Here is a 25015-nt window from a genome sequence, read left to right on the forward strand (position 1 = left end):
GGAGGTAAAGTTGAAGTTGTAAGAAGTTGGATTATTTGGGTAAAATCACATTAGTATATCAAGGAGAAGAGCACACAGGGGATAGGATGATCGTAAATGGCTTTAAACTGGAACAGGGTGGATTCAGATTAAATACTAAGAGGAATATATCTGCTGTGAGGCTGGTGAGGCACTGGCACAAGGTTGCCCAGAGAAGCTGTGCATACCCAGACCCTAGAAATGTTCAAGGCCAGGGTGAATGGGCATTTGAGCAACCTGGCCTAGTGGAAGACGGGGTGGGGTTTGAACCAGATGATCTTTAAAGTCCCTTCCAACCCCTTCCAAGCCATTCTGTGATTCTCTGAAAGAACCCACACCAAATCTAAGGCAGCAAGGCTCCTTCTCCTAAGCAGTATAAATATGTTTGGCTTCTAACAATCCACAGTGTGAGCACTGAGTTACATTAGATTCATTTGGCAAATCAAGCCATTTCCTTTTCACAACAGTAATTCCGGTTTTCCTCTCATGCTTCAAAAAATTCTGATAAATACCTGTGTATTTATTTCTGGCAACCAAAGGACATTCATACTGGAAGAACCTAAAAAAAGGTGGTTCCAATAGATTGTTCGTTCTTCACAGCATTGAACACAAGGGGATTGGAGGGACAGAGTATGTGCCAGTGTGTGATGGTTTAAAATCTGATTACTCAAACAAGAGATGATATGAAATTCTAAGTGGTTGAAGGCCTGAAATATTCACACACACCTTTGTAAAAGGCTTTGAGTTTTGGTGGAGCTAAGCTTTCTTTATATAGATTTTCTTTCCTACTTCTACAACTCTTGTTGCACACAAATGAAAGATCTGTCTGTACGGCTCTCATCTATTGTTTTATTGTAATACCACTTCTACTGCACCTCAGCTTTTACTTTTCCCCTTGTTATTCCCTCTCAGGCTTGGCAACATCTTTCCATTATGATGTGAAACATCTCCACACTTTGCCTTTCCTCCCTGGCCCTCCCTCTCATGTGCCTTTGCTGAAGTGACCAAAGCACCAGGACCTGGCAGTGGTAGGGAGCTACAGACCTTCCTTTCTCAGTTCCCAGTCCTTCATCACCTTGTGGCACCTGCACATACCAGTGTTACACCTGACCCTGTGAGGTCTCATCCCTGAGAGTCACTTCAATTAGTGTTATCCTACTTTCAATTATTATTGAAAATAACAAAAATAAGGAAGCCTTCTTCTTATCAACTGCTTTCATATTGACCATCACAGTCCAGAGGGGTAACACTGCATGCATAAACTGAAACAATGTTTTGGCCTTCTAATTCATTAGTGACTTGTTTCATTTGACCAAATATTGGTATACTAACAACTAAACACAGCTTTTAATAAGATGTACATTTATCAGATTACACAGTAAAATATCACTTTGCCTACTAAGTTACCCTATCTGCTTGAAAAAATATTTTGTTGATTTATTTGACCATGGATTCCTTGAATTTCTTGTTCATTGAACATGTAAAAGCGATGGTTTGTTCTAACTTTAATAATGACTACAATTTTAATGCATTTATTCTGCAAACATCATGCCTAAATTGCCACTAACTTTTATGTATACTTAATACAAGGGAACCTACTGGGGGCCAGGCACTAGGTTATATTTTGCAACAGATTTTGTTCTGTAGGAAGACCTCTGGACTCTAGCAATCTTTCATTTTATCTTTTGTAGAGAAATTAAAGCCTGCACACCAGGACAAGTTTTCTGCTTGCAGATAGCAAGATGGAATTGGCATACAGGAATAATCTTTTTGATTTGAAAAACTGGACTGCATTTTTACCATGACACCTGACATTTACTTCAAATGCACAGTAGTCTGCCTCCTGGGTTTGAGAAATCTCATTGATTTTTAGAGAGATAATGTAGGACAGCCAATAGAGCTGTCCTTTAGCTCTATCAGGGATATGATTATTCCTATCCTTTGTCTCACATAATCACTTATCTCACTTCCCTATTCCAGGAGGTATATTATTTACATGCTAATAATCAAAATAAATACTGAAAACTGCATCTCTGTACCATCTTATATACCCAGCACAGACAACTCCATACTAGAAAGGTTTGCTTTGCATCTTGCTTTTAAAAACTATTGGTTCCATATTGAAACCACTGTTGTAAAAGCTATTACTTACAGCATTCAATAGCTCTATTCACCATGAATGCTGCAGCTCTACAGTTTGTAAACAAAGCTAGATGAGATGGTACTGGTGAGAGGCAACAGAATTGCATTACCAAGAGACAGGAAGTATTCAAATGCTCAGAGAATACCTAAAAATAGCAGTGCCTCTAAGCTACGTTTGGAAATATCAATACACAGGCCGCTAGTAGCAAGCATCTCAAATTACTTTATAGAAGACACTTCTGAAACTAAAACCATTCTGTAATATCTCTCCTGTTCAGAATAAAAATTCTTATCCTTAGTCATGGTTCAAATGCTATTTATTTATGTATAAATATTTTTAAATGTATTTCAGATGCTCAGACACATTGCTAAGTCAAAAAGACTTGATCAAATAAGTTGAAATCCCAGTTTCTAAGAGTTGGCTGGTAGCATACAAAATTCAATTTAGTGTGGATGCCAAAAGCAGAGAGAATAGCTGTCAAACATCACTAGCATTAAAGCCTTGTGTGCTAGTATGGCAGGATTTCAAAAAAAACTAGGGCTGTTTTCAACCAGTATTTTGGATAGTCACAGCTAAGATTGTTCATTAAAATCACTTCAAAAATTCAAAATAACAATATTTTCAAATGCAAACATTAGAGTTTTCTTGGTTTTTAAACCATGAAAATAAAACATTAGGGAAGTTGCTAATGAAGACCTCCAACACCTCTGAAGTTCATGCCTTTATATACAGAATAAATCTGTACACCTCATGTACAGTTATTACACTGTGAAGAATATATGGCTTGAATATATTGGGAAAAAATCTTTAAAGATGTCTTTATTTTTCCCACCTGGTCATTCATGTTGTTGCTGGACATGAAGTCCACAAAAGTCCTCTCAAATAAAAAATTAAATGGTTTTATGTGTTCATCTATCACCTCATTGAAAAAAAGCTATTCAAATTCTTTAAAAATCTATTCTGACCAGCTCTATTATCACATATTTCAACAGGGTGGAAAGGACTAAATGCCAGCAAATGCAATTCCCTCTGTATTTCTTTAACACTCCTAGATTTAATTTTTCATTCATAGAACCCAATAATTATATCCCTTCAGTGACTCCACAGTCAGTCAGAGAGAGCCAGCATGCAGGGTACAAATGTCAGCGTGTGCTAGGGATGCCTTGCAGGTAAAGCAGCTGTTAAAAACCTGCATCCCAAAACCAATTTAGTGATTCTCCTAAATACAGGATTCTTCTGATAGGAACACAATTCCTAAAAGAGAAAAATAACTTTGTTTTGACCTCAAATTCTATTAGCTGTAAATATAGCAGCATGGACTCCACAAAAACATTAGAATACATTGAGCTTTAACATAATGAAATATTTAGGGCTGAGCTGATTACTCATTTCTGCTCAGCAGTGGAATAGGCTACCAGTCCCACTTTCCTATGTGAAATGAAATATGATACAGTGTAGGTTGATTGGTAATAATTATAAGCTGATGTTCTACCTCCTGAGCAACAGGAGACCTGTGGCATCAATTGCAGATTTTCTGTACTGTAATGATTCACACGCAATATATGCAAGATGTCTGTGTGGCCAGTACAGATTCTGCAATTTATCTAAAAATTCATTTAGAAAGACTTATTTCCAGATTTAAGCAGGAGTTTAAAGCTACAGGATGATTCCTGAATTGGTCCAGTAGACCAAGCTAGAGACATCATAATAGAATTTCCTTCCTTAAATCTCAACGGAGCAAATTATTTTTTCTCCCCCCCCCCCACCTCCTTTTTTACCACGCAAATTGTTCTTAAAGCTCAGTTTTATTTCAAACATCAATTCATTCATGAGATGATTTGAAGAAGAGTCAGGGGAATTTATTATGACTCTCTCTTTGGATTAGAGAGATAAAGAAAAGAAATCTAAAAGGAGGGTGTTTAAACACTGAGACTGCTAGTCCAGGACTTGAGCAATCTCCAGGTTTCTGATAGTCACAGCTTCACTGGAAAAGACCCTGAGCAACCTGATCTACCTTAAAATTGGTCCTGTTATGAGCATAAGGGCTGGATGACAATTAAGGCTTTATTTACAGAATTATCTTCCAGATGATAGCCCCTTGAGCCACATGCACTTTTCCTGCATAATTCCATTATTCAATCGAATTTTCAATGAATAATTACCATAGCTGTTTTACATATTTTAAATAATCATATTTTAAAATAATAGATCTAGGTAAGAAATTAAAAATTTAGACTTTTGAGAAAACTATTTCAGACTTCACTTAGGACAGGATTATTTTACACAGTGACCAATTTATTTTCTGACTGCACCACAGTAAATTGTAACAGAAACTAAAAAACAACAAGACGACATCTTTCCTCTGTGGAACTTTACAGTCTCACTTTTATCACAAGAAAGAAAAGCTTTGAAATATGAACTGAGCAGCCAATGATAGGTTATTACCCATGCCTACAGAGTTCCACATTTCTATGGGAGGGAATAAAAAAGAATTGACATTTTTTTAGACTATGCCAGTCAGTGCAAACAAAATCTGTGCTACTGTGTTAAATATCAGCCTTTCTAATATTGTAAAGATGCAAGTATAGTATCTGTAGTTGTGAATTATTCACATTTTACACCATTGTCTTAGTCAAATTTGAGGCAGCTGTGCACCCAGAGCTATGTTCTACAGTTAACACACTGATGTACACAGATATTCACCAGCACAGGGCTAATATTTTCTATCAGTACTTCTCCATCCTTAGTTTTGAACACTGATTTGTCAAACAGAATTCATGCATACATTAAGAAAACAGAATAAGACTTCACTGGGCTTTTCCATGATAAGTGGGAAGATTTTACAGCGAACACAAGTAAATATTAACACTAGTCAAGTGAGATGAATTGAAGAAATGTATCCCATATATCTCCATGACAGATACTCTCATCTCCATGAAAACCAAACCTTTCAGTGTAAGTATCAAGAAAGGATCTGCACTAATTTGAAACTTCATTGCTTCATCTCACAGACTTAAACACCACATCTAATGAAGAGCTCTGTGTGTGTGGGTAGCTCAGTGCTACCTGACACCTCTACAGCAGCTTCAACAGAGAATCATCTTACCCTTCCACAGAAATGGTCCGCTGCAAGCTCACTGTGGGGGGACGTGTTGCAGTGCTGTGCTGGGAATGACTGGACAGCCAAGGAAGAATAAAGAAAAGCATTTGTTAAAAAAATAGAAGTTGCTCTTGCTCTTATTGTCTCTAGCAGTTTAGCTAATGCCAAAATAGATACAACAATCAGATTATTTTACACGTGTCTAAAGCATTTTGACCTCAGAGGTGCTCATCTGTTCAAAAAGGGCTTAATTGTACAATCTATCTTGCTTAAATTCAGTTTTCATTTCTCATTAAGAGCAGAAAATGAAGATAATAACTCCCCTTTATCTTTCGTATTAATTTTTTAAATACATATAGATTCACACATAGAGTTTAGTAATTCAAAATAAGTTATATGCTAATTATTCTACTAAATATACTAAACATTAAATGCAAATTTAATTTCAGAGCAAAAGGTAAAACAGCAAATGATAATGTAATCGATCTAATTCTCAGTGCTTCTCAGTAAAAGAGGACATGCATTCCTTAGAATTGCACCTTGATGTAAGTTCAACACTAGCTCTATCAGATTTTAAGCAGCTTGAGTTTTTCCACATGGATTTTTATTAATCTAGGACACAACATTTGGGAAAAAACATGATACCTTTTTCTATAGCAAAACACTATCTGAAAAAAGACTCTCTGAAAAAAACCTTTTTGATTGATTTTGATTTTTGAGGTCTAATGGCTTCTCATATGTTATACTGACATGACTATGAAACCTGACTAACAATAACTCTGTTAAAAATACACAGTATGTGCTAATTTCAGTATTATACTATGGTAGAATAGTATTGTAAATACAAATGGATAAAACAGAGCATCAGTCAAAGGCAGTTTTGTGATAATAAATTGTACTCCTTATCCAAGACATCCTGTTTAAATAAGATATTAAAAAGCACAAGCATCTGGGTGTATTTTCTGATTAGTTTAAATGACTACAGCACATAGTGAGGCCCAGTATTAATAATGCAAAGTACACAATAAAAAGAAATCTTTATGTCAGTTTTATATCACTGATTCTAATAACTGAAGACTTTGTCTTGCTTTCAAGCTTTGCATATATCCCAAGCTGCTTGTTCAGAAGAAACAGATCTTATTTTCAATAAAAGCACTTCATTTGACATTAGTGAGCAACACATCTCTTTTACATGAATTAGCATAGTCAATACTGTCTGGCAGAAAAGAAGCCTTTTTTTGTTTGTTTGGTTTTTTCCGGTTTTTTGTTTGTATGTTTGTTTGTTTGTTTGTTTGTTTTTGTGCAGCCCATGGAGTTGTGCTGCCTGTCACTGGACAAACAAAAGTCCTGCTGCCTTCCTGGTATCTTCTGTTGTGACAAGTGTGCTCTTGTTTTATGTTGGTAAAGTATTCATCCCTATTGAGAAGGTTTCAGAAGGTTTGTGGAAAAGTATATTCCCCTTGTAAGAAGAGCTGCAGAGCTTCTTATCTGTTTTACAGCAAACTTACTTAGGAGTCATAAGTTTGTGGGAACATGGTATGAACAGAACAGCTGAGTGGGACAAACACTGCAGAATATTATATGAATATTGGTTAAAATTTCACATCAAGTTTGCATGTACGAGGAACTTTACACCCCACTCCCGCCAAGTGAGGGGCTCATCTATCTGCAATATTCCACCCATCAGAAACCTTTTCCATTCCTAGGGATTTATGACACAGTATTCAAATGAGCCCTCACCTTCTTTCATGAAAATAGTTCAGAACTAGTGATATGAAAACTCATTTTCTTTTACATAATTATAAAAATCAAGTTTGATGCTCAATAGAAACTTGTGCCTTCTAAGGTATCATTGTGAATATAATGACACCTAAAGTCTAAAATGCAATTTAATCATTGCTTGACACAAGTTGCTATTGGAGACAGAATAATAGTCTGATTTGATTCCTAACTGACTTATTGAAAAGAAAGTCTCTGGGTGAATTCTATCAAACTGATGGAACCGGCAAAAAGAAGCTGATTTCATCACATGCTTAATACACTTGTGCAGTTGCCATGTCTTTTGCAGCACAGAAGAAATAAAGCTTTCTGCTACCAACACTTTCTGTGATGAATGCCTAAACATATCCCTATTGAGATATGTAAGCAGCACAGTTTTAAACTGACAGGTCAAAATATTGAGAGATTGACATTTAGGCTTATAAAAATGCTACCATTTCTATAAAATTATACAGAATGAAACTCCTACTAGTTTTAATAATATAAAGTAACAACATTTCAATATACAGCCCAGTATGATAGCCACATAAGATAGATTGTCCCTGAAGAAAAGAATATTACATCCTGTAAAAGACCAATTTTAACTTAAATCCATTTTATTTTAGTTCAGTGAGACAAGGGGGATATAAGGTTCTTGTAAGGCAATTCATAAGATTGAAGGAATAAAGAATGAGATTGTAAATTAATAATAAGGTGCAAAACTGGGAGCAAAGAATTCAACCTCTCTTTTTAATGGGTTTAAATTGCTTTTTGTTTTAAACTTATTTCTCAGGCAAGGTGAACCATTTCATGGCTTCATTAAGTAATAAAAATAGAGCAGCCTGGTGTTCACATATTTTTTAAAATGTTTATTATGCAAATAATCATGTCAGTAAGTATTATAGAAACAAAAAGGTGAGTAGCTAGTCTGCTTAGCTTTAATTCTGTTCTAGGCCAAGAAAGCTCTGAAGACACTTTTGTTGTGTGAGTGATGCTTAAACTGAAGGTGGCATCATAAACCCTTCTTTCCCCACAGAGATGAGACGAACCTTCACCTTCCCTTCCCAAACGACACTTTCACTGATACACAATACATCAGTGAAACATCTATCTGGGATGAAACAATCACATTAGGGAAATATTTATGGTGTTTGAAACTTCTCTAATGCAAAAATATGGACAAACCACCATTAAGGGATCAGACTGCATGATGCTCAAATCAGTTCATCCCAAAGCCTGCCTATTGCATTGACAGTAGAAGAAATAAGGTTGTTACAATCCAAAATCTTTCCTCTTCTCTTTTGTTTAGATAAAACCAAGACATTGTCTTTACAAACAGAGAACTAGAAAAATCATTAGCTTTCCTCTCTCAACCCTCAACTTCTACCAACAATGAACAGCTGTCCTCTATTTGCTACAGCCCTGATTTAGGAACTTTTTTTTTTCATGTATCTTCATTTTGACAAGTCAAAACTGACAGCATTGAAGTTATTTGCTTCCTAAATCAATTGACCTGCAACTTCTCATAAAGATGCAGCCATGGCACAGGCTGGGTAGAGACCTCTCTGAATAATGGCTGTAGAGCAGCCATTCTTCAGCTCCCAATCCTGAAACTGCCACACAGAAGAAAAATACACAAACTCCATTTGTCTATCAATATGTTCTGTGCAGGAAAAAAAATCCAAAACAAACACCAAAACCAAACCCAAAACTAGAGCTCTGAGTTATTCTTTGTCATTCACAATACTAAAACAAAAAAGAGTGATAAATGCAATATTAAAAAATTCCACTGGAGATCAGAGAAGGGAATGCTAATACTGTTTGTTTTTATGATGTATTCTCAGCATGTTGTTTCTTATGTCAAGGATTGAAGGTAGCACTGCAGTTGTTTATAAAGCTTCTAAGCCTTTGATTTGATGGATGTAAGAGCTTAGGAAGGCAACATGCTTTAATTCCATTAATGTGGAGTTTTAATTCAGCTCAGTGAAGTGAAACCAGCTTTTCCTGATGCTGCCAACAGCTAAACTCCTAACTTAAATGAGTTTTTGCACTCCCGTGGGATTAATTAGAAGACCAGAGATTGCTTTTTTTTGGCATTAATTTAATCTCAGCTCCAAACAGTTTGATAATATCCAGTACTGACAGTTACTGACCCGTATTAGAAGTATCAAATTAACCAGTCTCCCATCAGAGGCAAATAGGAAACTTCAGGGAACAGGACATTCAACCCTGCTACGTTCAGATCACCCTCAGGTAACAAAGCCAGACATGAGATGTAGTGCTGTTTTCATGCACAGGCACATGCAGTGAGGATTTCAGCAACATAACTCAATTTTTTAAATGGCATTTGTACATCTATCGTACAAACAGCATTGCTAGGCTAAATAGCTACTCACTGGAAAACAGAAAAGGAACAAAATGAAGGATTAGACTGTCACTCTACCTACAAATATGTAGAATAAGCCCACACTACATCTCTATTCAGGTTCTCTGAGGTTATTTCACTTGCACAACTAAAGTAAAAAAGGTTGCTAACTCATTCCTCCCTCCCTGCCTGCCTCCCTTCCCTAAACAGTGCTCACAAAGAAGTGGTTATCCCCATTCTGTGTCTTGAAGTATTTGAGATACTGCAGTCCTAAACTAGCATCATTTAGCAATAAGGAAGAATGCAAGGTGGAGCTGTGACTCAGAGGAATGCTTCAGCTCCTGGAACAGAGCTAATTATCCACCTTTGTAAGTGGTGTGCCCAAGTCAGGTACCTGATCTTCAAAGTGGTGAAGCATCCACTGACTTCAAATCTACTTCCTCATTACTGAGGTAATTGCAGGAGATAATGATTACCTTTAAAATACAAAAATCTTATTTTTTGAGAGGATTTGTTCTTTCAGTTTGAGATACAAGATTATTTAAGAGTATTTAAAACAGCAGAACTGCTTTAGAATGATGTGGGGGGAACTGAAAGTAATTAGAAATGCTTTTTAAAAGAGTAGAGTGGAGAGAACATATTTTCAAAGAGTTCCACATGTAGAGTAAACACAGACTTGAAGAACTCAGCATTGAGGAAATTAGGGATAGTGAATGAAAACTGTTAGAGAAAACCTAATCCAATCCTCAGTAATTGTGTTCCTTATTCATATCTTCATATTTTGGACAAACCTTTGGGTTTTTAGAAATGGGGTGTCAAATTCTCCACAGAATTCCAAGATCTTCTATTACTGTTAAAAAAGCTTAAGTCTTCCTATCAGCCTCAGTTATACTACTACTGTTGTTATTATTCCCATCATTATTATTTATGATACTGTAATGATTATGAGGAATTATAAAGCTCCTTCTGGGAGCTGAAGTCCTCCCTGATGAAGTTAGTTTGAAAATTATACCAGCTGAGGACTGAGCTTTACATGGCAAAATACTTAGAAGTGAAAAAACATAGAGGTGTGTAGGAGAAAAAAGGGATAATGGTAGAAGAACAAAAATCCAACACTGAGTTACTTAATCAGTATTGGATGGAAATGATCCATGAACATAACACCTGATTTTACCTCTAATTACAGCTGTGGAACAGGAGATAGTGCTATTTTCATGACTTTAAACAGGGAACATTTGTTCAGAACCTGCAGGAAACTTCCCAAGGCACTCCGTATGGCTTCCCAATTACCTGCAGCTCGGTGTACTTGGTACCACACTCAACACAGTGCTGGGTTTGCAGTTCCTCATGGAGTCAGTTCCTCAGCTGTCACCCTCCTTCCTACTCTTTGGCATGATGCTTAGGCACTTCCACATCACTCAAATGTTGTACCTCATTTCCTGTTACTGTCACTCCTAATTCTCCCCAGCACCAGGGATTTCAAAGCTGCAGACACAAGCTGTGATGAACTCACACAACCCCCACTCACTGTCACCCTGCACTGCTCAGGAAAAGCAGGTACAGAAATCAGGAGTGAAGCTGAGTCCAGAAGGAAGAGAAAGGTTGGGGGAAGGTGTTTAAAGGTTGGTTTTATTTCTCACTACCCTACTCTGATTTAATTGAATTACTTTCACTGAGTTGAGCCTGCTTTGCCTGTGATGGTGATTGATCTCTCCCTAGAAAGCAAGAATACACACAAACATTCTTTCACAGGGAGTACGCAGCACAGTTCCCATCAGTAGCTGCTCTGTGGCAGCTGCAACACCCAGCACTCACCATAAATCCCACTTCTGATGGATTTCTAGAGCTGTGCATTGCTTCCATAATGAAACACATTACTGCACTCAAACCTTATTAGATGTCCAGGCAAGCAACAACTCAAGTATGTGCACTGAACTTCCTTTGCAGTTTAAGCCAATGCCAAAAGGCATTAGGAAGGACTTGAAAAATGGGTCCACATTTAAGGAACTTTGGCAAAACTTTGATGGAAATCAAGAGATAGCTCAGCAGTTTTAGGAAAGTTCATATAGGCATAATAGGAAGAATCATATAAGATTTGCAATCCAAAATGGCACATCAGACATGTATTAAACAGTTGCATTGTGAGGGGAAGGTGGAAGAGGAAAAAAGAAATTATTGGGTAAGTTTTCCAGTAAGAAAACTGCTTCTATTGTCTAAAGGAAAAGCTCATCCATTCTATAGTCTATGAATACATAATAAATTTTGAAATATTGTAAACTAGTAAACTATTCCTAACAATGCTAACAGGCAGCTAGCCTTGAGTCTCAGAAAGTGTTAAGACCAGAATTTTTAGATTACTTTTTTCATTACTGTCAACAGAACTGAAGGAAATCCATTTTTGTAAAAATAAAATTTTGTGGGAGATAGGTACTCAATAAGAGTATAAGAAAACAAATGGTTAAGCAGATACTTGAAAAATCTGGAAAAACCTCACATTTTCATGTACTTTTCTACCACAGTCCACAGAAGTTCATCTATAGTTAGGAATTCCACTTAAAAGACCATTGAGAGCTCCCTTCAGGAATCAGAGACTCCTAATTCCAATCCAAGATCCAAAAAAGGGAGTATAATGCTCTGTCAGAGCAATTTTGTCCTTAACAAAAATGAACCTTTTTTGCACTTAAGATGACACTCGAAAAACACAGGATTTTTGTACTACATCTGCTTGTTTTTTAAAGGGTAGGAAAATCACAGATAAATAAGCCTAATGACACATTTAAAATAACATCTACCCATTAAACTAATTTGCAAAGTTTCTATCCCTCTCCATCCAAAGAAAAACAAGCACATAAAATTCTTCTTATGCTGGAGTCATTGCACTAAATTTTACGAATTTAAGATAAACTATATGGAAATTAAAGTAATTTAAAACAGCAATTAAATACTGTCTGATGGGAAACCATACCATGCCATTATTAAACATTTCTATATGTTATGAGATTCTGTATCATTATATAATAAAAAAATGCTACAGAAATTTAAGTTGAATATTGTATAAGACCAAGCTAATTCTCTCTGTGTTTAACAACCTTCATGTGCTGCATTGAAATACAGAGAAGGAGTACTTTCAGCTTCCGCAGAAGTGTCTCATTAAAACAAACAGGACTATCACAACAGAAAGAGTATCAACTTACAATTTAAAATTTAGCAGAAAAACACATTCCATATTGCAGTCACTCCTGACACTGTGTTTACTGCACCTGTGTGATACCTTCTGATAATGTTATCCCTTCTATCTGGATATACATTATCTCTGTGCAAGCTAGGAATATGGGTTGAATATGTATTCTTTTTCAACAGAGCAGAGGTGAGGAGAATGCAGTCCTACATAAGCAGCTATTTGGTCTCTATTCCTCTGTCATTCAAAGCAGCCCAGCATGCAAGTGTGCATGTGCAGCTATACCAAGCACCAACCCAACAATCCTACAAAAATACATAAAGAGAAAAAAGCAAATGCAGAAATAACGCAGTGCACATAAACAACATTCCAACAGCATAAGGACAAACAGCAGGGAATGGCAATTTGACAATGCAGAAGTATAAAGGCTGTATTGTCAAAATGAAAGGTGAATAGTGAAGCGATTCAACTGTTTAAGCTCTTCTGCTTCTAATCTAATCTATATCAAGCATGATTTTTGAATATTTTTAATCAATAGAAGTTGGACTTAGCATTTCATGGGAATCACTGAGTGCCTTCTACCATGGGGTCTAACGATGAAGTATACACTAGAACTAGACTTTCAAAAAAATTAAAACTGTATTAATTTTTCTCATTCTGGGGTTAGTCCCAGCGGAAGCGTGAGGCATAACCAGCTCCCAGAGAAGATGACTCTAATATTACCTAACCACATTAGTAATTAATTTTGCCTGGCTTTGATTATAGGCCCTAGACTGGATTAGATGAATGATGCTATATTATTTATTTATATGTTCCATTATGTCAATCCATATATCCATAAACTGACATATAAACCACCATTTATTTAAAGATGGTTATTAAATTCAATCTTTGAAGAGATATTTAGCTAATTAGGAGAGAATTGTGAAAGGAATTTATGTAGAATTTGACTCTACGCCTGTGATAGTCATTAAGGTGAATTGTTTAGTTAAAAACTTAATAGATAAATCATTTGAGTAAAACATTGGAAAGTGGTTTTAAAAGGTTTCCAAAATTAGCAGGCACGTATACGTGACTGAGCTGATACACAGTCAATTTGTGATCCTTCTGGTGACTAATTTAACATCACTGAGATAAAATAGTCTAAGTCCTGAACAAAAGCCTAAGTTTCCTCCACTAAACTTTACAAGTATTTCTTATAGATTAGGGATCATTCTTTATAATTACAATCTTCTTATCAGTGAGCCAGCAAACCTAAGGCTCTTGGGTTATTTCAAGGTTACTTTAGTATAAAGACACTGCCCTGTTTCTTCTACTTTCATGTTTTATTTCTTAAACAAAGAGTTTCATCTAGAAGTAAGTCTATGCTGCTACCAACTAATTTTTTCCCTCTGCATGTACTCTGGTACTTTGGTTTGCACGATTTGGCCAGAACCAGTTGCACTGGGTCCACTGAGATTTAAAATACTGCTGCTTAAGAGAAAACATCTGAATAACAGACAAGGATGCACAAGGAAACACGAATCAATCAATACAAATGGTCACAGTTGGATTTATACCAAAAAGTCATCTAACCTTAACTACTACTAAATCAGAATTCCATTGTTTTTTAGCACTGTAAAAAGAAATAGCCACGATGAAGCTATTTTGGAACATGAGCATCTTGTCCATATTTATCCTGTGCACATGAACTGAGCAATCATTGCAGCATTTTGCTTCAGCTCTCCATGTGTTATTTTTGAAGAGAAAGCAGTTCTGCTGAAAAGGTATGAGTACCTGAAATCAATGAACACTTCACATATGAAATATGGATTATTTTGATGATAGAAAAAAATTATGGAGGATAAGCCCATGCACTGGATAGTCATCCATATTTTGAAATCTTGGATTCACAAGATTGGCAAGAAATTCCATGGCAATAGGTTCTTGTGTTCAGAATTTCTTTGATACACTACTTTATTCCAAGTAACACCTCTCTTCCAACATACCAGGGAATTCTACTATTATAGAAAATACCTGTTCAAATAATCATATTTTTTACCCAGTGGAATTCTCCAAATACATTTTGGTAAATACACACCAAGAAACCCAGTGAAGGTTCTGTTACTCATGACCTCTGGATACAAAAATGAGAACTTTTGTACCCAAGTTAAGTGGATTAACCAAATTCCTGGATATTGGTTAATCAGTCTATGAATCAACATTCCCAAGCCAAATGGCAGCTTTCACCTTTTTCCACTGATTGATTTTATAACTCATATGAAGATCTGTCAGTTTTTCAAAAACAGAATTACACTGATTTACATTCATATGTACACTACTAAAATTTAAAGTTGCACACAGTACTCTTGATTTGTATTCTCTGTTTGTTGTTCCTTTTGGCAATTGAATCTGAAACTTCCTAGTCTCACAGAGGATTTCTGCTAGGACCTTAGTAAAGCTATTTAGTTTCCCCATTTGCCATTTCCTTGTCTCTAAGAAAACAAAGACATGTCCAGACTCTCACAGTGATTGGAATATTATTAAGGTAGGCAAGATTAAAGCTGTGTGCAAGCTGAAGAAATCTTATAATATTCCAAGCTACATCAATGTTGCATTTCTGTAAATTGAAACTAATTAAAATTATTTCTTTCATTTTAAAGTGGTAATGCAAGAATAGTAGAACTGGAAAATTTAAACATGAAAGAAATTAAAGAAACCCAGAGTGAAAATATCACAGCATATTCTATTTTAGTGAAGAGCATATTTACTTTAGTTTTATAAAAATCCCCCTTCTTATTATATTAGTGATTACTTAGAACCACAACTTTGTATTGCAGCATTGTGTTTAAAGTTTATTGATAAACAAGTCCATGCTGCTTGAATTTACCATTCCAATCATTTGTTATGTGATGCTATTCTTTAAGAAGGATACACAGTAGTACATTTAAACAGATGAAGGCTTTTTGAGAAATAGTTGTTGTGATGCTAGAAAAAATGATGTCATGTGGTGTGGCACCCAGCCTCGACATGAAAACTGCTTATAGAATTGTGTTGCCATGCATAACACAGTCATGTAATTCTCCTGTGTTTGCTGAGATATAATTCGGTTTTGGTATTGTAATGATCTTCCTTTGCAGACACCTGCTGCCTAATCCCACTTTTGTGAAAACATAAAACTCTAGTCTTCCAATTAATTCAAATCACTATGGTATTGTACAAGGAAAAAAAAAGGAAAATTAAGGAAAAATAATCAGTTGAACATGATTCCTGTCAGAAAGGTTTGAATCTTTGATATTTTGTTCCAAAGAACAACCTGAGTACCCTAGCTGAAAGACCTATTCTTGTAATCCATGGCATACCAATGTGAATGCTAATTGTTGAGTGATGATTACAAGAAGCATCTGGGAAACCAGACAAAATCCATTCGGAAAAATGGACTCAAATTTCCATCATGAGTCAAGTTCCTCTCTTTCCATATTTCCCTTTCTAAATCCCGTGGACATACCAACCAAGAGAAGTTTCATTTGAATCTCAGTATTCTAGGCAGCACCTATGATTTAAAAGACACTCATGAACTCATCCCCTACTTCAGACGTCTTTGTAACACAAGAATTCTTATATACTTTGACTGAAGGATAATAAATGAAATGATTGTAAATGTTTGATTGGAAAAATGAATAACCATCACTCATACTGCTGAATCTGAAATGTCAAAATTGAATTCTCTTCTGCATGGTGCAATGACAGCATTGGGTGAGTCTGTATCCTAACCAAACCTGTATGACTTCTGCTTCCAATGCAGCCATGCTCTTACCACAGATACTACACAAGTCCTCCTACCTGCAACTCTTAGTCACTGTACCTCGAATAGACTCAGAGTTCTGATTATAGTTTATGCAGCCTTCATCAGATCAGTAGCTGAACTGCCTACACGTTAGTGACTATGCCCAAGTCAGCTATTAATCAGTGTGGGCATTCATTGGCAGCAGGTTATTCTGCTTCATCAGCTAACCCTCTTGGGCTGGAACCAGCTGGGGACCTTGGTGCTGCATGGGGCTGCACAGGGCACTGTACTACCAGGGAGTAGTAGCAAGTGGTATTTGGCTTCCCTGCTAGCTACTCCACCCATGTGGGCTTCAGCACAGCTCAGGTGCACATCCTAACATGCTTTTGTCCTACACTATGATGGCTTCACTCTGCTATTTAGAAAAGCCTGATTGAAGATACAGTCATTGCTATTTAGAACTCAGCTGCTAGAGTTGTATTCTTTTCCCTTCTTCCCACTTCATAAGTGTAGTGATTTCAACATAATGAAAGCAAGAATTATGATGATCCTCAAAAGATAAAGCAAACAACTCCAATTATCTGTGAAATTATGCATTTTCTGCATGGAGTATGAAAATACTCTGGAAAAAGACATTGTCTTTGCATCTCCCTAGGGACTGTAAAGTTTCTGTTCCTGTATTTCCTTAACAATATTGAAATTTTAATTTTGAAAGTCAAACTAAAAGTTCCTCTTCCCTTTGTCAGCTAAAAAATGCATTTTAGTATCTTGTCACTTTCACTGATCTTGCATTTTCTGCAGTAACAGTAGTAGTTTTATGCACTTTAAGCATTATTAAAAAAATCAGATAAAGTAGTTGCTTCTGGTGCTGTTCTTTAAAAATGAAATAAACACCTTTTAAAGAATTAATTATTTTAAATCCCAAAACATTAACAAATTCTACATACAAATTTACAATGACAACTTGGCTAAAATTAGGTTCAACCCAGAAAGGCCAGTTGCATAACTAGACCTTTACAAAATTCAAGGATGTTTAGAGCTTGTAACTCTTTCTGCATAATGCACATTTTCTTTCTTTTCTTTCTTGGCAGAACAAAAAGAAAATCTCTTCCCAGTGACTTCATATTGATACAGCAGCTTATAATCACTCTGGCTTATGGTGAACTCCTATGTCAATGTGTCCTACTACTGCAAATTGGCACTGAATATCTCTGCATGTGTGCATATGGTTTATCAAGGGCAGTTTCTTTCCTGGCCTTTTCAATGTTGCCTACCAAAACTCAGGCTTGGGATTTTGCATTTCCCCTAGACTTGTGTGTAATAAATAAGCATCCATTTTTCTCCTTCCTGTTCCCTCTGTTCCCTGCCTCCTGCCCACCCCTTACTACTTCTCAAATTAATACTCTTAAGAAGCTATGTTGTAGAGTAAATGTGTAACTTACACTGTCAAAAATTTTAACTCTGAATCTCCCCTCTTCTCTTTTTCAGTTTCAAAACAAGCTTTCAGTATTTTTAAATCCCAAAGGATTTTGGTTCAGGTCTCAAGGTCCTTCACAGTCAGTAGTAAGAAAGGGAACCCCTCTTTTGGAGACATTAAAAATCATTAAATTCAGAATAGCTTTCATTTCTTGTGTTGGTTTCTTAAAATTAAATTTGGGCAAAATTTTGGATGCAAGTATAGAGACAGTAGTGGTAGGTGAGTTCTACAACCTTAGAGCTGCACAGTAGGTGTCTGAACAGCCCCAGTAATGAACCTATATTGTTAAACATTTCTGTCTTTCTGTATAGCATGACTTTGTCATTTCCTACACACACACTTTCAGAATTTTCAACTACCATGAAGGAATTATGGTGCAAATTTGTCAAAGAAGCTATGGAGTTGGAAGAGAAACTGACTGAAAATAGGCACAATCCTACTATGCTGGGATAACATAAATTATCCTTTGAATTCTGAATGCATATTCTGAGCTGAAATGGAATCTACAACAGTACTTTTTAAGATCTGAAGTCGTATTTAGATCTCACTTTAGGTTATATCATTAGAAGACAACAAAGTTTAAAAAAAGCAAAAAACCCCAAATAATTTTCAAGTAATCACAAGATAATTTTGATGGTCAAAAGCATAGCACCTCTAACCACCCAAACCCCACAGTGATAGCTGTAAAATATTCTTTGAAAAGGACTGAGTTACTGTTTCTCACACCAAACAGGAAAGTGAGAAAATACTGAGATGAATGAACTGGAGTGAAATAGCTTTAATTAGGAAGTTACAGGGGGGTGGTAAAGGGCTCTAGCAAGTATATGCTCAAGCTTCTTTATGTTTGAAAGGTGAAGAGAAGGAAAATTCAATAATCAAACTGAGATACCGAGCAAAATTGTTGTGGTTTGCAAAGTAAGTGCATGCCAAACCATGGAATTTAAATGGAGATTCTTGCCTATAGATCTTTAGCCTGTATTACACTGGTTCAAATTTCACTTTAAAAATATAATTTAGATACTTCCAAAGCTATGTCTTACTAGAAGCCATTTGAATTTTAACTCGTGAAATTATCTGAAAGCCCATCTTTTATTTTATAACAGTCAGTTCTCTAACAAATGTAGATTTATTTCCATCAAAATGGATTTAAATCAATAAGAAAAAAAGTTCAGCAATTCTCTCCATACCAGAATGTTTAACCTAAAATAAGGATGATATTTATTCAGACGGCATTTAAAAACAACTTCCTAACTGTAGCACATGTACATAAATGTACTATATAGGTAAAGGGGAGTTTATATTTCCACAATTTCTTGTTTTCTTCTCTGCTGTTTTCCCCATTTTGATAAACTCGTTTGTAGTATTTGTATTGTCAGACTGGATCATGGAACAACTTACAACAACTCCCCAAAGTTATGTTGAGACTTTCAGTCCAGTTAAAATTTAAACAAAATTTCAACACGCTAAAGTTTTGAGTGTTACGGTTTTCATTACTTGTATCACTCTGAAGTCTCTGTAGACTCTTCCAGTTATATAATCAATATTTTCAAAGAGCAACAAATGCTTTTTTTGAAACAGGAAATGTAAAGAGTACTGATCAATAACTATTTCTGCAGTAATATGAGAAATAAACAATAGATTTCATCACATTTCTCTTAATGATGGTTGCATGGCCTTTTACAAACAAAGAAATGGCAGAAAATGTGACCTCTGTGTTTCAACCTTTGGTTACTAAAATCAATTTTCCCTTTATAATGGGAAATAGTTATTATCCTTATAGACACATAAAGGTACTTGTATGTTTTGACAGTGGCGAAAAAAATAGAAAAGGAAAACAAAATCATGTAGAAATTTTAGCATAGACTCAGGACGTGGATCCCATCACATCTAGAGTTTTCTTAAAGTTAGTAATTTTCTGTTTCTGGCTATTCCATTAATTAGTATTTCATACTTTTTGGACTGAAGATGTAAAGTGAAATTACCATCTACAAGAGAGGAGGATCTAATTGAAACAACTCATTCAATTTTGCAAAAGCCTCCCAAAACATTGTCCTCCAATGTAGTATCACTGGCCTAACATAGACTCAGAGACTTCTTCCTCCTGATTTCTGCACAAACATTTTAATAGATATATCCTGGGGCAAAGTTAGACCTTATTTGACTTGACAAAATGAACAGAACTGGACATATTTGAAAAATATCTACATATAGAGCTTATTTCAACAAAAATAAATGGTGGTAAGTAAATACAACACAATCTGGGTGCCTGAGCCAGCACTACATTATTCCACTGGGATAACTGCAATGCAAACCAAGACTGAGGGAAGGATGATTATTACTGTTACAATTCTCTTGTGTTTCCCTGACAAACTACACTGCTGTAACAAGAGGTCCCACCGCTTTCCACCATGCCTTCTTTCACTCTGTTTAATACTAAATGATCACTCTTTTTCTATGTAGTGCAGAAATTCTTGCATATCTCCACCTGCTAGAAATATCTTTTAACCCCAAGGGCTGCTGGGGGTGTCTGTAGACACTTGCCACCCATTTCACAATTGGACAAAATTGAAAAAGTTTTAATTTTCCAAGGTCATACAGCCTGTCAGTAGCACAGGTAGATTTCTCAGTTTCCAGCTCTTTGCTCTGACCAGAAAGCTTTCCTGCTCTTTTCTGTGCAGTTACAACCCTGGAAACTATTCTTCTCCCAATAGGCACAGCACAGGGAGCCACAGCATAGCTTTATCTAGCCTGCCTCCACAGTAATATTTAATTTCTAAGCTCAAAGAACTCTCTCATGGGGTAAAAAAGTAATTTGTTCTCTAGGTTAAATTTATTCTTGGTTTTTCTGATGAGCCAAGACTCTAGCAATTACTGTGACAGATGGAGTGATGATTTTTATGATGTGGAAACTTGTCCACAGGAATGAAACTGAAATCTCCAAACCTATTTCTCACAGTGGCCTTTAGACAGTTGTCAGGTAATAATTGTCACTGTGGACAAAGTCTGAAATAGTGAATGGCTCCAGTAGCTTGTTACTGCAGCACTCCTTAGCAGAGTGACACTTTCTGATAAATTTTTGTCATTTATTCTGAATATACTTGAACCAGAAAGGGAACCAATATATGGGTTTGAATTTCTCCCCACACTCAGAAGAATTTGAACATTGTATTTGGAGGTTTAGTACTCTGTCATTTTGGAAGGACTGTTTCAAGGTGATTTTCAGAGAGCAGAATGACATGTTTGAGAGGCTGCTTATGTACATTGAAAACAATAACATATCTCACAGAAATGACGATTTCAAACAAGAAAGTTGTTGTGTGAACTGGGTTAGGAACTCGCTGGGTTTTCATGGGATTATTTTCATGCCTTGTGTTTAGGCAGCCAGTGCTGTAGCCAGCCTTAGTGGTGAATGGCAGCCTCTGAGGCTGAGACATCAGGCACAACTTCAATTTGGAGGGTCATGCTCCACCACAAGTTCCCCATGCCCGGTGACTGAATGCCCTGGACAAAATCCTTGGGCACAAAACCATTAAAAATAGCCTGACACTTGTCTAGTCTCCTGGTTCTAGTCTTCACCATTAATCCAGAAAAAATACATAGAGACTGACTTTTGATACTTTGGGAGCATTTTCTGTGACTGACTTAGAGACTGAGACTCAGAACTTGCTGACAGGCATGGAAAGGAAGGAGACATCTTTCCTTTGTTCACAGATGTCTCCTTGTAGCTCTGCTTGTAATCAAAACAGCAGGAAGATTTTAATACTAGTGATTTAAAGATGTTTTCTTACTGAGAACTGTCTTTTTTTCTTCTGTAAAGACATAGTAAAGAAAATACTGCTACTTAACTGAACTGAATTAATATTTCTGTCCATTTTATGAGCTAAGGATATACAGTTTAATTTTCATGGGTGCAGACTGTGAACAAAAGGAGATCTGTAACACAAGAAAGCACATTATCTCTGAAAATCAAACCATATTAAAAAAATACGGAACATTTCCCAAATGACAGAGCAGAACAAATACCTTAATTTTTCTCTTTTAAAATTTTTATTCTAGTCTGTTTAACTATAGTAGTTATTATTCTTAATATAACTGAGAGGATTATTTTACTGACAAAGCAAAGCAAATAGAATTAAATTACTTGCTCAACTGAAGAAAATTAGGCAGCAGCACAACTGCAAATAAAGCCCAGCAGCTCTAACCTGAAGCACTGCATCTAAACCTGAAAGGCTTCTGCAACTTCACATAATTAAACACTTGAACTGTAGAGGTTTTATGCCTTCACAGGTTAAGATTCTCCTGCAAGCATCTCTCTGAGTTTTTGAAAATTGCATCTTCCTAGCAATTTTAATTAATAGTGTCCAAAATAGAAGACTCCTCATGAAAAAAAGGAAAGCACTTAAGTGAGTTTATGGGAATGTTTGTGCTTATTAGGGTCAGAGACTCACTCACACAAAATAGCATGAGAGCTGAGATTGAAAGGCAGCATCATTTTTCTTTCATTAACCCTAACAGTTATATGGCTGGATCATTTACTTGAAGAGAACACTTCAGTCAGGATTAAACAGAAATTATAGGAAACTGTTCCCGTTAAGACTTTCTAATTTGTTAAATGAAAGTGATAAAAAAAATCCACAATTAACTTCTATCATTTCCAAAGATCCTTAAATAATTTAAAGGCCTCAGGAGGCTGATTCACAAGCAGGGACAATCTACGTTGAACACTGCATTTAAGTTGCAGACAGTTCATCAGCACAGTGTATGCTGATTGTGTTTTCCCTTATAACTATAAAATATTGTAGATCTGAAGGTGTTTTCAGAAGCAGCACAACCCTGTCAAGCATAATGTGCACACAGTTGTACTCATCTGGGCTGCCACCCACTGTGATGTGTGCTCCTGCCAGTGAGTCAAGGTCTCCAGGCTTATTTTTAGAGAGGTCTAGGAGCTAAAGAAGTGCTTGAATTGCTAAAGATGTTGTTCAAGGAGTGAAGGCTATAGCACTTACATAGCTGATTCTCACTGAAATCATCAACAAGATGCTTCAATTCCCATCAGTATGAACATCAGCACCCAAGCCAACCCTTGTGATGACCAATTTAATCTCAAATTTCTTAGGGGTTGGTATATGCTCTGTGCCTCTGAATGCCTACATTTGTGTACAACTATGCCTTAAAAATAATTTCTCAAAACTAAAACCCACAGTATTCTCTTTTTAAAATTCCGCCTTATGATTCTAGGGAGCTGCTTCACTAAGAATTATTTTAACCAGGTATCTTATATTTTCAAAAGATGAGGTTTTTTTGGTGACTATAAGGTTAGTTTGTTTTCATTGACACTGAATAAGCTGAACCTTGCTATTGCCTATTTTTATGTTCAAAAATCCACAGAAAGAATTGTGAACTTATTCCCCTCCACTGTCTTTAAGCAATGTTTTTTTAATAGTAGTACTTCATTATATATAAGCTTGCTGTCTGTGGATGGGTTGTGTAAAATGCAGATTAGTGCAGAAGCTGATCTGAAGGTGTTAAAATAAGAAGCACAAATGTACCCTGATTCTTGTTTTAAATATTTGAGTATTTACATGCATTTGACCTAAACAGACTGTTTTCCCATTTTGTAATTAGTATTTGAAATTGCTACAAAAAAAACCCACCAAACAACCAACCAAAAAGCCAGGCAAACAAAGAGAACTAAACAGTAGAAGTTATTTTGAGAAGGTATTTTTAAATTCAAGAAAGGTGGTTGTGTTTATGTGGGCCAAATTAAAGACTCGATTTCATAATATCATTGCTATTTTACTGGTTGTTTGATAGGCTCCATTCTCAGGTTGCCAGGCATTTCAGAACCACAAAACATGGCAAGATGTGTTTTGGGAGATATGATTCCCATATTAAACACATGGGATTGAACAGGGGACGATGAGTACTCCTGTACAGTGTGAATTTCAATAAAGACGACAAGAGCCTCCCTGGAAGGCAGCCACACACAGGTGCAGTTATGTGCATCACTCTGACAATAAGCTCGCTCCCAGCAGGTTACTGGGAAGGAAAAGGCTGTGCAGATATTAATAATGAGAGAGTGACTACCAGAGAGACTCACTATTCACACCTTTGAGGGCAGCTACCTTAATTTCCTCGCAGAGTCTATCAACAGTGATCAGCACCTCCTCAGTGGCCTCATGGCCTGTGGAGGGATCCCAGGGATCCCTAAAACTACATGGGGGGACCACAGGCAGCAGTGTTTAGGGTAGACATGCACCAGGCTGGCTGCAGAGACCACAGGAGTACAGTGACCCTTCAGTGTCACACACTGGAAGCAGCGTCACACATCAAGGTTTTGGACACTGCAGTCTCCTGACCCATATGCCTGCATCCATTTCAGCACACTTTTATTCCTGTGGCTTTTAAGAGTTCCACAATGCTCAGTTACCCTTGAATACTGATGCAAAGGTACACACTTTTCTTCCAAGACTCTGCCCTAGAGCCTCATGCCAACATTATCTTCTCTCCCTAATCGCCATCTCAAAGAAAGTAGAGGTCATTCTAAAAAATGCTGTCAATAATCTGATTCATCAAATACCTTGAAATGAAGCCCAACTATTAGTTCCTTCCCTACATGTACTCAAAAAAAAAAAAAAGCAATCATATGTTCAGAGACTTATTAAAAAAGCAAATACTTCTAGAGTAAAAACAGAAAGTAAAAAAAAGCCAAAAATTTAAAAGTTTCAGGGCAGCCCTATACCAAAAAGTATACTGGCAACTAGAGGGCCAGAAAGATTTTGGTGAAAACAAGGAAGTGAATTCTGGGAAAAAACAAAGCATTTTTCAAGTGTGTCTTTGTAGAGGGGAATGCAATGAAGTTCTCAGTGCAAAGCCTGGGAACACTTTGTTCCACACAGTGTTGAAATAAAATATCAGGTTTGTAGAAAGAGGGTTACATCTATGAGCTCTGACTTCCTTTCACTGCCAATAATCTTCTATTCGTAGACATAATAGTCAATAATGACAGAGGCCAGAACATGAGTACTCCACATCCATTCCCACATGGTGCTCTCGAAGGAAAACTCACTACTCCAAAATTCTCTCTCTACTCCTGCCTTCAATGGTACAGATTTTCAGCTGTTGCACATTGACATAGCTCTCTTAATATCAATTCATATGAACCGATATCTCAATGAAAAAACTAATTACACTTATCCTAAAATGGAAG

General features: G+C 36.4%; 1 protein-coding gene across 12 annotated transcripts in view; it reads right to left on the minus strand.

The window, feature by feature from the left end:
• DLG2 (discs large MAGUK scaffold protein 2) overlaps positions 1–25015 on the minus strand; it is an 890387-nt gene that overhangs the window by 217060 nt on the left and 648312 nt on the right. For all 12 annotated transcript variants that reach the window (XM_030950072.1, XM_030950037.1, XM_030950029.1 and 9 more), the window contains one exon: positions 5268–5336. In XM_030950072.1, the coding sequence (XP_030805932.1) occupies positions 5268–5336 (69 nt within the window). The remainder of the gene's footprint in view (positions 1–5267; positions 5337–25015) is intronic.

This window comes from Camarhynchus parvulus, chromosome 1, assembly GCF_901933205.1.
Source record: "Camarhynchus parvulus chromosome 1, STF_HiC, whole genome shotgun sequence".
NCBI classification, from domain to species: domain Eukaryota; kingdom Metazoa; phylum Chordata; class Aves; order Passeriformes; family Thraupidae; genus Camarhynchus; species Camarhynchus parvulus.